This window comes from Lissotriton helveticus, chromosome 9 (genome assembly GCF_964261635.1).
Source record: "Lissotriton helveticus chromosome 9, aLisHel1.1, whole genome shotgun sequence".
Taxonomy (NCBI): Eukaryota; Metazoa; Chordata; class Amphibia; order Caudata; family Salamandridae; genus Lissotriton; species Lissotriton helveticus.
In genome coordinates this window covers 894443529-894458557 of record NC_136070.1, presented here as the reverse complement: position 1 = coordinate 894458557, position 15029 = coordinate 894443529, and the positions used below count along the sequence as shown (strand labels likewise).

At 46.2% G+C, this 15029-nt stretch overlaps 1 protein-coding gene across 1 annotated transcript in view; it reads left to right on the top strand.

The window, feature by feature from the left end:
- TGFB1 (transforming growth factor beta 1) overlaps positions 1-15029 on the top strand; it is a 140483-nt gene that overhangs the window by 117149 nt on the left and 8305 nt on the right. Inside the window, exons 5-6 of the mRNA XM_078661058.1 lie at positions 104-254; positions 7004-7160. Coding sequence (XP_078517184.1) covers positions 104-254; positions 7004-7160 — 308 coding nt within the window. The remainder of the gene's footprint in view (positions 1-103; positions 255-7003; positions 7161-15029) is intronic.

The following is a 15029-nucleotide window of genomic DNA, read 5'->3' as shown; positions in this document are numbered from 1 at the left end:
ATATGTCAATAGAGGATTTTTCTCTGTCAAGCAAAGTTTTGTCTAGGATTTTCTCCCATCTCAGTGGCACTCGTCACCTAATGTGCTGTACCTGGTCTTCTAGGCTTCGAGATCAAAAGGGGCGACATGCAATCCATTAGCAAGAAGTCCCAGAACTCACCCTACCTGCTGATCATGTCCACGCCGGCTGAGCGAGCGGACCATCTACAAAGCTCCCGGCGCAAGCGGGCCCTGGATGTTGAGTTCTGCTCTACGTAAGTTCCTGCACCAACCATGTACTGGTTGCACTACAAATATTCATTCAAAGCCTCTTCTGTACCTCTTCTCTGTTTTCCTGAAGTTTGAATGGTTTGCTACTTTAATTCATCTTTGTATGAATTTTGCTATCCATTCAATCTCATTCTTTTTCCTTGTCTTTTGTTTCTTTATTTTACTTAATTCAGTTTTCAATTTGTTTTGTATTTTATGCTCCCGTTGATAGATCTTTTTGTTATCTACTCCTCTGGGTCCTTCTTTCCTCCTTCCCTCTTTACAATTCTGCCCCGTTCTATGCATTTCTTTCTTCTCTTTTACATTTATTTGGCTTCTTTTGTTATTTTTTTTTCTGTTCTCCTTAGGTCCTAACTCGTACACCTCCTCCCTATTTCTTCTTTTTTCATTTCTTTTTCATGATAAAAGGTGCAAATTTATTCAATGTAATATCCTCCACTTAAAGTTGCACCTGGGATTTTTTTTAAGTGTGATACTGCTCATTGACTTGAACGATGGCAACTTATGTAATATTGGGGTTTCAAGCGGTTTTATGGCATATATGTATATCTTAGCTTTTTATATATGGTGACTCATTTGGATTACGTTATTTGAAAAAATGTATACTTATTATTTTTCCTTGCTTCAAGTTTGATCCCATTGTAATATTTGTGTCTTTCACTGGTCTTGATTGCTTTGCCACCTTTGCATCTGATCAAGTGCTACCAATTAGTTCAGGTGACATATTGCTTTCAATGTCATAATGTGGAACTGATGTCACACCAGTGTTTTCACAAATAAGGAAATGCACTGAAAATACATAGGGAGGAGGTAAGGGGCCCTTTTATTTTTGAAAGCGGATAGGAGTGCACTGCCCTCCTCCCCGAGGCACTCCAGGCCCTGGAGACCACATCTTCTAGGGCCTTTATTTTTTTTATTCAGGCAAAGATGCATGTGGCCCCCCTTCCTGAGCCAGTAAGGGACCCACCAAGGGCACCTTGGATTCCTGGGGCATTTATTTTTTAATAAGGGGACGTGGTGCACCGCCCCCCTCCTGAGTCAATAGTTGCCCCAGGTACGCCTGGGGCAAAAAGATAAAGGTAATGGGGAGTGGAGCAGCTTCCCCCACTCCCTGAGACACAAGGGGCCGGGGGATCCAATCCCCAGCCTTTAAGAAGAGGGGGATTGCAACGCTCCATCCTGAGCCAATAGTGACCCAGGGCCTTCTTTTTATATAAAGGGTAGTGGCCAGGGCAAGAGGTGCTTGTGGGTGAGTGCCCGGCTGCCCACCCGGGCCACCCACTAGACAGTACGTTGGGGCAGCTATGAATCCCCACAGCCCCCAGGGTCCCAGCCAGCTACCCAAATGCGCCCATCCTGGGTGCTGTGGGAGTTGGCATTTCTCCCGCCCGGCAGCAGAAGCTATTTTTGTTTGCTCCCGCTGGGTCGGAGCAGTGTTGAGTTTACCTGCCCAGAAGAGTGCGGGCAACGAAGCAAAAGTTTGGTCCCACCTGGCGGGAACTTTTATAAAGCTCCCTACCAGTGGGAGCAAACATCTCTTCCTTGCCCACATTCCTGCGAGCAGTAAATGCATGTCTGCCCCAGCCTGGCCGGAGCTTTTAAAATACTCCCGCCAGGTGGGAGCAGACATGTTTCCTTGCCCATGCTATTGCGGGCAGGCAAACCACTGTGTCCAGGGGCATAGTTTTTGAGTCAGCCCTGGGGGATGGGGTCCCGGCACTTTTACAGGCTCCTTCCGTTTAAGATCAGCTTCAGGGATGAAGTCCCCCGGCCTATTAAGTCTCCGGGTTCAAGCATCCCCCCCTTCTTGATTGAATTTGGTTCTGGGGGATGGGGTCCCCGGGCCCTGCTGAGGCTTAGGAAATGGGGACGTGCGCCCCCTCCCCTTTAATGTTACATCGGCCTCAGGAGCTGGGATCCCTGGTGCCTTTTGAGGCTAGGGGACAGGGGTTGTGCACCCTGCCAGCGACCCCTACTTATAAGAATGTTTTGCGGCAGCCCCTGGGCCCTGGCTCATCCTGAGGGGAGAGTTCATAGTAGCAGGGTAGGCCAAGCTTTTAGTTTTTTGTAAAATGTTGCCAGGCCTCTGCAATCAGGGTATCCCTGCCCTGTCCCCTTATGTCTTGTTTTAATCTTTTTTGTAGGGTGCAGGACTGAGTCATAAGATAGCTGCTGCCACATTCTTGTTGATGTGGAGACACCAAATCACAAAAAAATACTCATTCTGGATCAAGATCTAGCTTTCTACCAACATTTGGTGCAAATCCGTTCAGGCGTTTGGCTGCAGATGTGTCTAAAGTTCCTATGGAAAAATGAATGGGGAAAACACGTTTTAGACCCCCTCCTTTTTCTTGACTCCTCGCTTGAGGTATCAACCCAAACCTTTCCATGCACAAAGTAGGCAAAACAGAGCACTTGTTTGGAAATGACGATTTATCAAACAGCGCTAAAGTATGTAGCAACACAAAAAGGCATTTCCTATAGAAACACAATCCTAGCTATAACTACCTCCTGGCGTGCACACCCACACAACATGACATAGCTATAATTATGAGGACCCGCCATTGACCATAATTAAGTTTGTAATTACTATTCTAACTCGACACGTGCTTTGATAGTAGGGTAGGTTATAAAGCGGACCAAGGCAAATATAACTACACTTTTAGTTTTTTAATACACTCGCTCAAAAGTACCTAAGCACACCACGGGGCCAGTCCTCCTCACACACCGGTCCTCACACAGATAGTGTTTATCTGTTTCAGTTAGGGTTTACCTACACTATGATGACCGATCCGGTCTCCACACTGTGGGCTATACATGCCCACACACATATGCATTTATTAGCACAGGCTGTAACAGTATTTTCGAAGGATAAACCATAATTAATGAGCGTTCCTTTTTTAAGTGGTTTTACTCTTTTGCCCTGAAAAAATAGGCTGAAAATGGAGGCACTTAAAGAATTGGTAATACTTTATCATATCATAGAGAAAGAAGCATTATAAAACACAAGAGATCTGGTTTTTCATGTGTGAACACATTTAAACATAAGCCTTCACAATTGCTGTTTACATGAGTATCATGCAAAATTCTGTTTATTAAATTAAAGCCTTCTTGTTAGTTTTGCCAGTGCTTGGAAAACAGGAAAAAAGGATTGCTTTTTCTCTATAATTTATATAGGAAATAAAGAATTGAATGTGCCAAGCAACGTAATGATTGAGTGTACTTTTAGGATGTAAAATACTTAGGGTGACAAGATTTTGGGAAGCAAAAACTGGTACAGGTACGACATAAAAGTAGGTCTAGAACCTTTAGTCTTACTTCAATATCTGGCCTGTACCGTTTTTGCGTTGCATTGTGAGTGTGTGTGTATATATGGTGGGGAGATAAATTCCGCTCCACCGGCAGGTTTGGCAGAGTTTTGGCCACTCCGCGCTATGAATGTAACGTGGAGTTCCAGCCATATTCCGCCACCGCCATGTGGTGGTGTTTTGTCGTGTGCTGCTCTGCAATGGTAATTTGGCATCCCCTAGGGTGATACTCTCTCGCTAGGTGGGCACCCAGCAAGATTTCCCCAACTTAAGCGGTCGCGACCGTTCGCAGTCAGAAAGTGGCTGCTCAGTAGAAAATCTACTTGGGCAGCAGGAAAATCAACTTAGGAAGCAGCGCCCTCTGGCGTGCCACGTGGTGCCGTTTGTGCTGATTTTTCAGCGTGGATCACCGGCTCGAAAAGTTAATACGAGCAGCATGACAGGCCTAATTCCACCCGTTTGCAGAACTTTGTGGATTCTGTCTGAGTTTTTATGTAGCTCAGTGGAAAAAATATATATATTTACATGCTTCCATAGGAAAAGCATTTTTTTACTTGCCTATGTCTTTGGCACCAGTTGACCAATCTTCCCAAAGTTTTCCCCCAAAATTGCCCCAGTGAATCTTGTTTTGTATGGTAAGTTTCGGAGAAATCCGTCAAACGGGGGCTGAGAAAAGGGGGGGGGGCAAAAAACATGCGTTTCCCATGTTCATTCTCATAGGAATTTTAGACACAACTACAACCTGAACTGCTGAACGGAATTACACAAAATTTGGCAGAAAGATAGCTGTTGGTCCAAAAAGCGACCTTTTCATAAATTGGCATAAATCCGATCAGTAGTTTTGGAAATATTAACTAAAATATGTAAATATAGGGGCACAATTAAAACCCGAGGATTCGACAGGCCCAGTGCTCAAACCTTATTGGCTGCCAACACTGCCGACCAGGAAGTGTTGGCAGCCATCTTGGGACTCAGCTTATAAACAAAAACTTTAAAAAAGGGGGCAGGGTGGGATTACCTTGACCCTCTAGGCCTCTTTGGCCATAGAGGGTCAAGCCATAGCTTCTGCTGACATTTAAAAAAAAAAGGAGCATGGGCTTTGAGCTTCTGTAATCTTTAGCCCCTGTGTGGGCCAGGTTCCAGGCGCATTACTAAATGTAAATATGTGGGGTGCCAGCGCGGCACTCCCCGTGCCCTGGGCCCACCACCTTGTAGTGGCAAACATTTAAATAAATTTGGGGGCTCGCACGGCCCCCTTGCAGCCACAGGGACCGCCACCTCCCTGGGGCAAAGTTTAACATCCCTGGGGACCACCACCCCCCAGGGCGGCTCCTCCTATGTCCTGAGGTGCCCACCCCCGGGATATAGCTGTTTGCTGTGGCTTGGCAGGAGCTTTAACCACTCTTGACAAACAAGCCACAGCAAGCACTCCACTTCCAGCAAGCAGGCTGTGAAAATGCTTTCGCTTGCTGGAAGTGGAGCCCTGGTCTGTTTCCCTGCCCGCTGTCAAGCGAGCAGGGAAACAGATGAATGGCTTTCAGACACAGGGAGCAGCTGCTTCTGTCGGAAAGCAATTTCAGATCCCGCAGGAGGCGGCGAGCCAGCAGGGATTGGCACCTAGGAAACCAAGGCCAGGCCCCAGGGGATGAGGTCCTCGGGGCTGAAATAGGCCCGGGATGGGTGCAACCCCCCTGCCCAATTTGTAAATGGCCAGGCCCCAGGTGATGGGGTCCTCGGACGGAAATTGGCCTGGGGAGTGGGCCCATGTCGCCACCCTCCCCTATTATCAATACATTTTGAAAAAAGACCGGGCCCCGGTGGATGGGGTCCTCAGACTGAAATCTACCTATGAAGGGGGGGCATGCAGCTCACGCACCCCTATTAAAAATTGTTGAAAGAAAATGCCAAGCCGCAGGGGAATTCATAAGAGGCCCGCCCCCTTTCTCCAACACTCAGCAAACACGTCTCATCGCGCATTACTTGTTGGGGATGAAGTCCCTTTGGATGCTGAGGGTCCTTCGGGGCCAAGAACCCCTCCTGTTACCTCCAGTAAGTCCCATACAGCGGGATGGCTGAGAGCTTGTGGGAGGCCCCTCCCCCTATCTCCACTAGTTAGGAAATAGAATTAAAAAACCTTATAATTCACTGAAAAAACAAAGGTTACAGGGACGTTATAGTTAGTAATAGAGTTTTTAAAAAACCTTAGAAATTCACTGAAAAAAACGATTACTGGGACGTTATAGTTAGGCTCAGATTTCACTTGGATAAAACCATAGAATTTCAGCAGTTATAGTTATCTGAGCTATCTATAATGTATGCCCTGCAGTGCACTGCTTATGACCTCCAATATTACATCACTCATGACATGGTGAGCGGCATCCCTGATGACATCTGAAATTACATCGCTGAGGACATCATCCAGTGATTATTGTTTCTCTACTAGTAATTAGTCATACTATTTCTAACATATCTCATTTGAGTGGCTGTATGGGTGTGTGAGTGGCTAAATGAACGTGTTAGTGAATGTTCAGCAGTGCAGTGTGGGTGCATAAGTTATAGTTAGCTCAGGTAACTATAACTGCTGAATTTATTTGTTTTTTACGAGTGAAATCTGAGCCAAACTATAACGTACCTGTAACGTTTGTTCTTTCAGTGAATATATATATATATACAAAAACATGTGTGTTTGTTTACACATACATATAGATATATATGTATTCATACATATAGATATATACTAGGCTTATAAATCTTGTAAACATGTGCATATTTAAATATACATACTCACTCAAAAATGTACAAGGCTACGTTTACATACCCTTAGCAATGGTAGGATATCCTCCCTGTGCCCTTTTGCCCCCTCCTTCCCACTCTGCCTCTCTGCTGGGAGCAGACAGCAACCTCCTCCTGTGCTGCCTGGCAGAAGCCAATTAATTATTTCAGACTTCAGAGGTGTCTGTGAAAGGGGATATGCCTTTCAATTGTGCTTTGCAGGATGGCCTGACCTTTGTCACCAAAATCAGTACATGTATTTGAAATTAGCAAAAGCATCGGGACACCAGGACAGTCCTCTGAAAACTGAGACTGTCTGGGGAAATCCGGGACACCTGGTCCCTCTAAAAATAGTCCCTCTTGGATTCCAATGGAAGCACCTTCTAGAAGGCAGAACGACACTAAATAGCCAACAGAAAGAAGTGAGAGGGTGTTCTCATCTGGGTGGAACCAAAGCTAACTCTATGTATATTTTAAATAGTTAGTAATAGTACGTCTAGCAGACAGCTTCACTGTCAAGTCGGACCTAGAATCAGTCTAGCACGGGTTTAAAGAGGCACTTAAGACAAACCTGTTACAGAAAGTACCCAAAGTAAGGCTTAGTCCTGGATGATAACACAATAAATGTTTTTCCATCTCTACTTCATTTCTAGATCAGAGGAGAAAAACTGCTGTGTGCGCCGTCTGTACATCAACTTCCGCAAGGACCTTGGCTGGAAATGGATCCATGAACCCAAAGGTTACTATGCCAATGTCTGCATGGGTCCTTGCCCCTACATCTGGAGCTTAGACAACAACCAATACACCAAGGTGAGCCTTTAATGTATCCCGGTGTGGGCTTGATGTTCTTCTGAGGTAGTGCAATGCCTGTGCTGGTTAACCATTCCCCCTGTGCAGACACCATCTGTAAACAGAAAATATTTTCTTCAAGAAAAGAACGAAGAAGGCTTTATTATCAGTGAGAAAGTGTAATCACTACAAGTCTCAAAACTGTGGAATGCTTTGTACACAACCTTGATGGCAAAGCCAGAGCTTACTTCGTGGAAAACCTAAAGTTTTTCTTAGGAGCCCACCACGGATGCTGCCGGATGTCTTTGTTGTCGGATATCAAGGCTGCCTAGTCTTCATTCTATCTCACACTTTTCCTTACACCACCCTGTATTTCTTGACTCTTTACTTCACTCTTGCAACTTTTTTCCATCCATTACTTTTCCCTTTCTCGCTGTTTTCCTGTCTTTCCCTCCTCCTTCTTTCTCCCTTTTCTGCCTTTCTCTCACAAGCTGATTCAAAGCCTACTGATGAAAATTGACACACAGTTCCAAAAAATGAGTGCTTATGCCCTCCACCAGCAACCACCATCACAAGTTTTTTATTTAGTTTATTTTATTTAATGCGATTTTATATAGCGCAAACTTTACCCAAAGTTGTCAGAGCGCTTTACAAAAGAACCATTTACATTACATAAGGACTTCAGAGTACATGAGTTACATAAAAGACACAAACAGAAAAACTCTAAATTCACATAAGAATGGTAGTAAGTACATACGTCTACTACAGATACTAGTGGTTAGAGCTACCTATATACAAGTTAAAAATTCATTCAAGGAAAACATACAAACAGAAAAACTGTAAATTCACATAAGAATGGTAGTAAGTACATACGTCTACTACAGATACTAGTGGTTAGAGTTACCTATATACAAGTTGCAAATTCACTCAAGATCACATTTTAAAAAGCGATTAGGGTTGGACAATTATATATTACATATTTACAGAGCATGGAAATCTTGCCGTCGTTCAACCAGGGGTTCAGGTGGTGTTGCACTTATGGGCGGTGGTCTTGGGTCTGTAGGGATCCCCGAGGTGGAGATGACCAAAGGGGTAGAAGCCTGGCTGGGACGGTCTGAGGCAGCATGCGGGATCCCCGAGCTGATCTTTAGGTCATGCTGGGCTCCATCTTGTGGAAGAAGGAGGATGCGCATGGCAGGCGGTTCTGTGGCACTAAGTCAGGTCTCCCGCCTGGCTCAAGCACCCGCAGTGAGGCCCTGGCAGGCCCAGTGCGCCAACACTGCATTCAGGTCTAAGGGCTGCCGGTCGGCCGCCAGGATTGCTCTGCTAAATCAAGGCCCGCTAGGCCCACTAAACTCCCCTGCCTCTCAGGCACAAGGGTGATCGGGCCAGGATGCCTCGCCGAACTCAGCGCCTTGCAGGCTAGCAATATCTAGTCCAGAAGCTGTATTGATTCTGAAACTCTCATTCGGCCTATAACTGTCTCGAGATGGTAACGTGTGCCAGCTGAAAGGTATCACTGACAAATGTTGTATGTTCAAAGAAGTACATATAGGATTTTTTTAAGCATGTTTTGGGATATCGATTTGGAAATTACTTATGTTTGGGGGATCGCCTGCGAACGGAAATAAAGTTTCCAGCTGCTACTTTCACTTCTAAATCTGGCTGTTACTAGTTAATCCGTATGGAATGGGTACTAACCAAGCAGTCCCATTTTCCAGGTGAAATACTGCATAGAACTCTCAAATTCCGTATGGATTACCATTCCTATCTACCATCTTCTTTGAGCAGGTAGTAAATGTGAATGTAGGAGCCTGGGTGGGGCAGAAAGGATGCAAGGGTTCAGGTGAGGCTTCTGCTGGCCAAATTGATCATTATGTGCTGCTATAGGCGGGGGTTGGTGGAGAGGGGTGAGGCCAGGGCTGTACGTGCTTGTAGCTCAAACTTCCTTTGATTGTACCTGCTAGACTTTCGCACATGGCCTCTTAATTACGTTTTGTTTATTACACCTCCAATACCACACTACCCTACCATCAACAAGGCCACCGCCAACACAACTTCCCCCATTTCCACCATCAATACCATCACCAATACCAACTGCAATTGGCACCAACACTACCATCATCTATACCGCTCTCACCTATACCACCCTGCGAAGACTACCACCAATGCCAGCACCACCATCAGTACTACCACAAACAATACCACTAACAATACCAGTGCCACGCCTGCCAATACCTCCAACTCCAGTAGCATATTTACAGATGTGGGCACAACGTGGAAAGTGCCTGCATATTGTCTCTGTGTGAATTTAAAATTAGAAGTGTCTCGAGCCAAGGAACGCACACTCCTACCTTTGTTCTCTGTGACCCTAGCGTGCAGTTTTTTACGTCCATATCGGATTAGCCCTGTGTTCTTGTGTGACGTATTCACCTCTCGCATGATGCTCTGCAACATTATGAAGCTCGTCTTGCCTGCAAGCTACCCGGCGCGGCCGTCACTCCGTGCCGCAGTCTTGTGACTGGAGGCGTTTTACAAAGTGTGCTGAAAAAATACAAACCACGTCACGACGAGCGAGTTAAAATAAAGATTCAACATGGACTGTAAGTAACCGGTCAAAACGCAGAGCTTGTGTGGGTACTCAATGTTCAAAATTAAAAAAGAAAATGGGACTGAGATAACCTTTAGCAGGAATATGCCCTTACCATGCATGAATTTACAACGAAAATCATTGTAAAAGTATGCATCGTAAAGGAATATTCGTGGTAAAGGTTATGCGAGGAAATGGCATTTGCGTTGTAACGCATGCGTGGTAAAGGCATGCATTGCATCGGAATGCATTGTAACATCATACAACCCACTAACACCACCACTACCAGCACCTCTAACATTATGTAATCAGTGTTTTCCCTGATCATGACTTCATAGATCCCACTTGCCAGGCAAACACAGGTCTATTCTCACCACTCCAGCGTCAGCTGGGGAGAATTGACAGGTTATAACCCACAAGTCAATTTTAGTGCAGTGCAAATACACAAAATAAGAGTCTTTTAATAGGCATGTGTCCATAACGTAAGCAGGGGCTGTAAATCCCTTAGCCTCCTGGGGGCTCAAACTTGGAATAAACTTCCGGTGGCCCTGAGAACTTCCACGGATCTGACTAATTTCAAGAAACTGCTGAAAACATAGCTTTTTAGGAGCTAAACCATCCCCAGGGCAGTCATGTGTGAACTTTTAGCGCTGGGACGCTCCTGTTGGAGTAGCTGTGCGCTTTATAAATACCAGTCATTCATTCATTCATGTATGCAAAAACCCATGACACTACAGCCACCTTCACTGCCAAGCACTGACAAAGACAATAGTTCTTGCTTTCACGCACTATTGCATGAAAATCTTTTTATGCACGCCTGTGTTTGCCTGTGTCGTCACATTGAATCCACATCTAGTTCCTTTGCCAGGGGCTGTTTTCAGATCCTTTTCCATATGTTTGAAATGTACTTGAAAACCCCGGAAATGGTGATGGTACTGCAGGAGTCCCCCAGCTCCCATGACTATCAACATTGTAAGCACCGCCCCCTTCATCACTGCAGGCAGCTGTCAGGATGCTCAGAGCGAGACCTTCTATGTGTGCAAGAGTGGACATGGGTGAAATGAGACATCCTTCTTTTTCTCATGGGTTGATTTAGAGCAGCAGGAAGAAACCTGCCGGCATGGATGTTTTATGGTTCCGAATGGTTACAATGGGGGTATGAGTTTCCATAATGGGAGTGTTATGGCCACCACTCACCTTTTAAGAGATTTCTGGAGCAGCGAGAACATATGGCCAAATGTAGGAAGAAAAGGTGTTGTGGGTGGCGGCCTTTACGATACTCAGTATGAGTTGCCATCAAGACTGGGCAGGTTCTAAGTTATATTTGTATTTGTTCACTAATTTAGGTTAGTTAGTGATAGCGCGGGTATAAAGCATTCCACTTTGCGAAGTTTTATAAAGCATGCAACACTTTGCTTGTAGAAGAATATTCCACAAACGCATTCTTTGTAAAAAAACCTTTCTATCTTTTTTGTCGAAAGAAATCTCTGTGAAGGCCTTGCAGTTTTTTCAAAGCTTGTTAAATTTAGAAGAAACCGTCACAAAGTTTTTCGATGAAAAACTTTGTGAGGCGATTGGGCCAGGTTGTTGTTATAGGTTCGAAATTGCTTGCTGTATAAATGGTCCTTTTCACACCCTAAAGCTTGCATTTATGATGCTGCCACGTCACCTGCCAACACTGCAGACCGCATTGTCCTTTCCTGCGGCTGATACTTCTAGGACACTCCTTGAGGTGGCTATCAATTTCAAGGGCGTTGGTAGGTCAGGGCCAGGCTAGATGACTGGTCGCGGCTTTCCCTGGAAAGGCAGCTGTCTTAGCTGCACCTGTTTCCGTCCCTATTGAGAGGACACATTCTGTGTCCTGATGTCAGTACAAAGATATTACCAGTCATGTTGTTGGTGACATACCTAAACTTGACTCATTTTCCCAAGGAGACTTGAGACTGCATCGGGCATTTGTACATTTTAGGTCTTGCCTACAGGCAATATATCTGTCCTTCGAAGACCTATTGTCTCTTATGTAGTAAAATTGTTTTATATATATATATATATATATATATATATATATATATATATATATATATATATATATATATATATATACCCATTTTTATTTAGTGGGTGGCGTTCTAGTGCATCTCATTTCTAAACTTCTTATTCAATGAATTTATTGTATGTTCTTTGTTTGTCCTGGCGCCTCATTAAAATCTCTTTTTTATGGTGTTTTGACTTGATGATTTGTGTCCTTCTATGGTTTGATTTTATTGAATATTCTTCTTTTTCTTCTCATTTTCTTGCTCTGTCCCTTGTGTGCTACTTCCCCATTAAAATCTGCTGGTTTTCATTTTAATAATTTGAAACGTCTTCTCCTTTGTTGCATCCCCTTACCCTCTTGGAGGCTCCTGCGGCTCTGTAGCATTGATTTCTTTCCCCCGCCCCAACTCTCTCCGCACTTGATCCCTTGCTCCTCCCCTTCACATTATTCTTTTGAATATATGTTTAATTAATTTTCTCGGAGGCCCTACAGCTGCAATTTTCTATCTGGCACCTCATTTCGCAACACACGCATTTGCGACTCCACGATGCATGTCTTCCATCTTGCAGTGCAAACAAATGATGGACGGAATGCTGAACAAATCAAACATTCACAGCCAGTCAAGAGATCTGGGTTAAATTCATTATTCTTTTGCTCACCATGCCACCCCAGTTTGGACCTAGCCATGTGCCAATCAGTCTTGACCCTGCGCCTCATGGGAAAAGTCCAGCCTGAACTGCCAAGCCAGATCCTCCTTGGACGGGAAACATGCCTCCTGGGATGTGATACCCCCAAACTGATCCCAGGATGCTTGTTTCCAGTCCAGGAAGGACCTGGCATGGCAGTTTGACCTGGAATGAATACAAATAACTCCTGACACATGTTTCATTCTAGTTAAAGTTCCTCAAAGAGATACAGCTTTGTATAAACACAAGGATGCACCCAGTATAACTCAAGACAATACCCTTTCAGACTTAGAGTGTAGGATAGAAAACAGGAAACAAGGAACTCTGGGTAATTCCCAAGTTTAAGTGGATATATATTTATATATTTATATGTAGCACACTGCAACACCAGCAACACTCTGAATCGGCTCACCTCAAATGTCTATTTTTCTAGCAGAGTTTTAGGCATACGATTAGCACAGTGCCATCCACACTGAGCTGAAAATGTACGAAAGCCTTTTACCACTTCAGGCAGAGTATTACAGCTTTGGGCTGGTAAAATACCATCAAGGGCACCACAGAATAAATAGAAGAAACCCCTGACACACGAGTTTCACTCTAGTTAGAGATGAACTCTAACAAATTCCTTGCTTCCTGATTGGCATAATTTACCCATGCCCCTTCTTCTTGGGTAATAAACAGCACACCTGAAACCCACATAACAGTTTTCCGGCACTTTATTCACCATGCCGCCCACATAGGCGTGTCAACATTACACTAAAGCAAGCCCCGGGGTGGCGGTCCCCGGGTCCAAGGCCCCCCCACACATTAGCCCCGGGGGCTGCGTGCCCCCCACAACTCATAAATCTTGCCCCTGGGAGGATGGCGGTCCCCGGGGCGGAGTGGGGGAATTTTTAAACGCACGCATGAACTTACTATAAGGAAATAACTTACCAGCATACCGGACCCCATGCCCCAGAATGCAACGCAGGGACAGGGGCAAGATGTATGAGTTGCGGGGGGAACGCAGCCCCCGGGGCTATTTTTTTAATGTTTGGGGGGGCCTTGGACCCGGGGACCGCCACCCCCGGGGCTTTTATTAATTATTTGCGGGGGCACACGACCCCCGCTTCCCCGGGACCGCCACCCCCGGGCTGTTAAATGAAAATAAATAAACCTGTAGGGGGCTCAAGCGCCCCCACATGCCCCAGGAACCGCTACCTCGGGGCACTAAAATGCAAATGCAGGGATCCGTTACGTACCCCCGAGCCCCGGGGGCCACCACCTCCCCAGGGCTTCAATCAGACTAGGAGGGGGGTGACGCGGCCCCTCTCCTGGAGCCCTCCATGGCCCTGGGGCCGCCACCCCCCAGGGCCGGATTTTGCAGTGTCCCGGGGTGCCCACCCCCGGGACACTTCAGTTTGCTATGGCAGGATGGGAGCCATGCGGCTCCCGCCCTGTCATAGCATGAGCGTGAGCAGGTTTTCTGCTCACGCTTACAAAATCCAAACCACATTGCTTTTCCACAAGGGGAGCTGCATTTTAGCAGCTCCCCTTGGAGATAAGCAATGCCGGCTCCCGCAGGAGACGGGAAGCCGGCGGGACCCTGGGGTAATTGGGGTCCCCCCCATGGTCCCCAACAGATAGGGCCGGCCCCGGGGGATTGGATCCTCGGGGTCATGAGTAGCCTGGGAGGGGGGCCACGCGGCCCCCCTCCATCAATGAATTACATGTATTTTTTGTAATGAGGCACAGCCCTGGGGGATGAGGTCCCCAGGCCCACTTGAGGCCTAAGGAGGGGGGCTACGCAGCCCCCCCCTTTAAAAAGCTTTTTTTAAATCAAAATGTGGCCATGCCCCGGGAGATGGGGTCCAATGGTTCCCTGGGGGCCAACTAGCCCACCAGCTATGTCCATTAAGTGCCACAGAGTTGCGTTGCAAAGAGGTGAAATTGGCCTTGGGAGGGACCCCCTTCCCATTTTTTATACATGTTTTTTTTTAAAGCAGGCCCTGGGGGGCTGGGGTCAGCAGGGCCCCAAATAATTTAAAAGGAGGGATCCGCACAGGCCCCCTTAAAAAAAGAGAAGCTGGCATTGCAGCGGAGGTTCCCTGGGGGCCAACTAGCCCACCAGCTATGTCCATTAAGTGCCACAGAGTTGCGTTGCAAAGAGGTGTAAAAAGGGGCGTGGCTTCGGACCACCTCTCTGCAATGCAGCTCTGTGGTGCTTACTGGAGGTACATGGTGGGCTAGGTGGCCCCCAGGGACCCTCAGGATTCAAGGGGAATTAATCCCCAAATTAAAACCCGCCAGGGGGCGCGATTGCACAGTGGTGAAGGGAGGGGGCGGGCCTGATGTGACGTGTGTACTTATGCAATCACTCAAACCAAAACTCAAGCACGTATAAATTCACCATGCACTCTCCTTACAGCACTCTAATCATCCAGCCACTACCCATTCACTCATGCAATGACCCATGCACTAACTCATGCACTGCTACAATACCCTGAACAGTACCTATGCAGTCCAGACATTGCCCTATCACTACCCATGCACTCTTCCAATCACCCAGTGACCACCATGTACTTATATAATCACTCTGC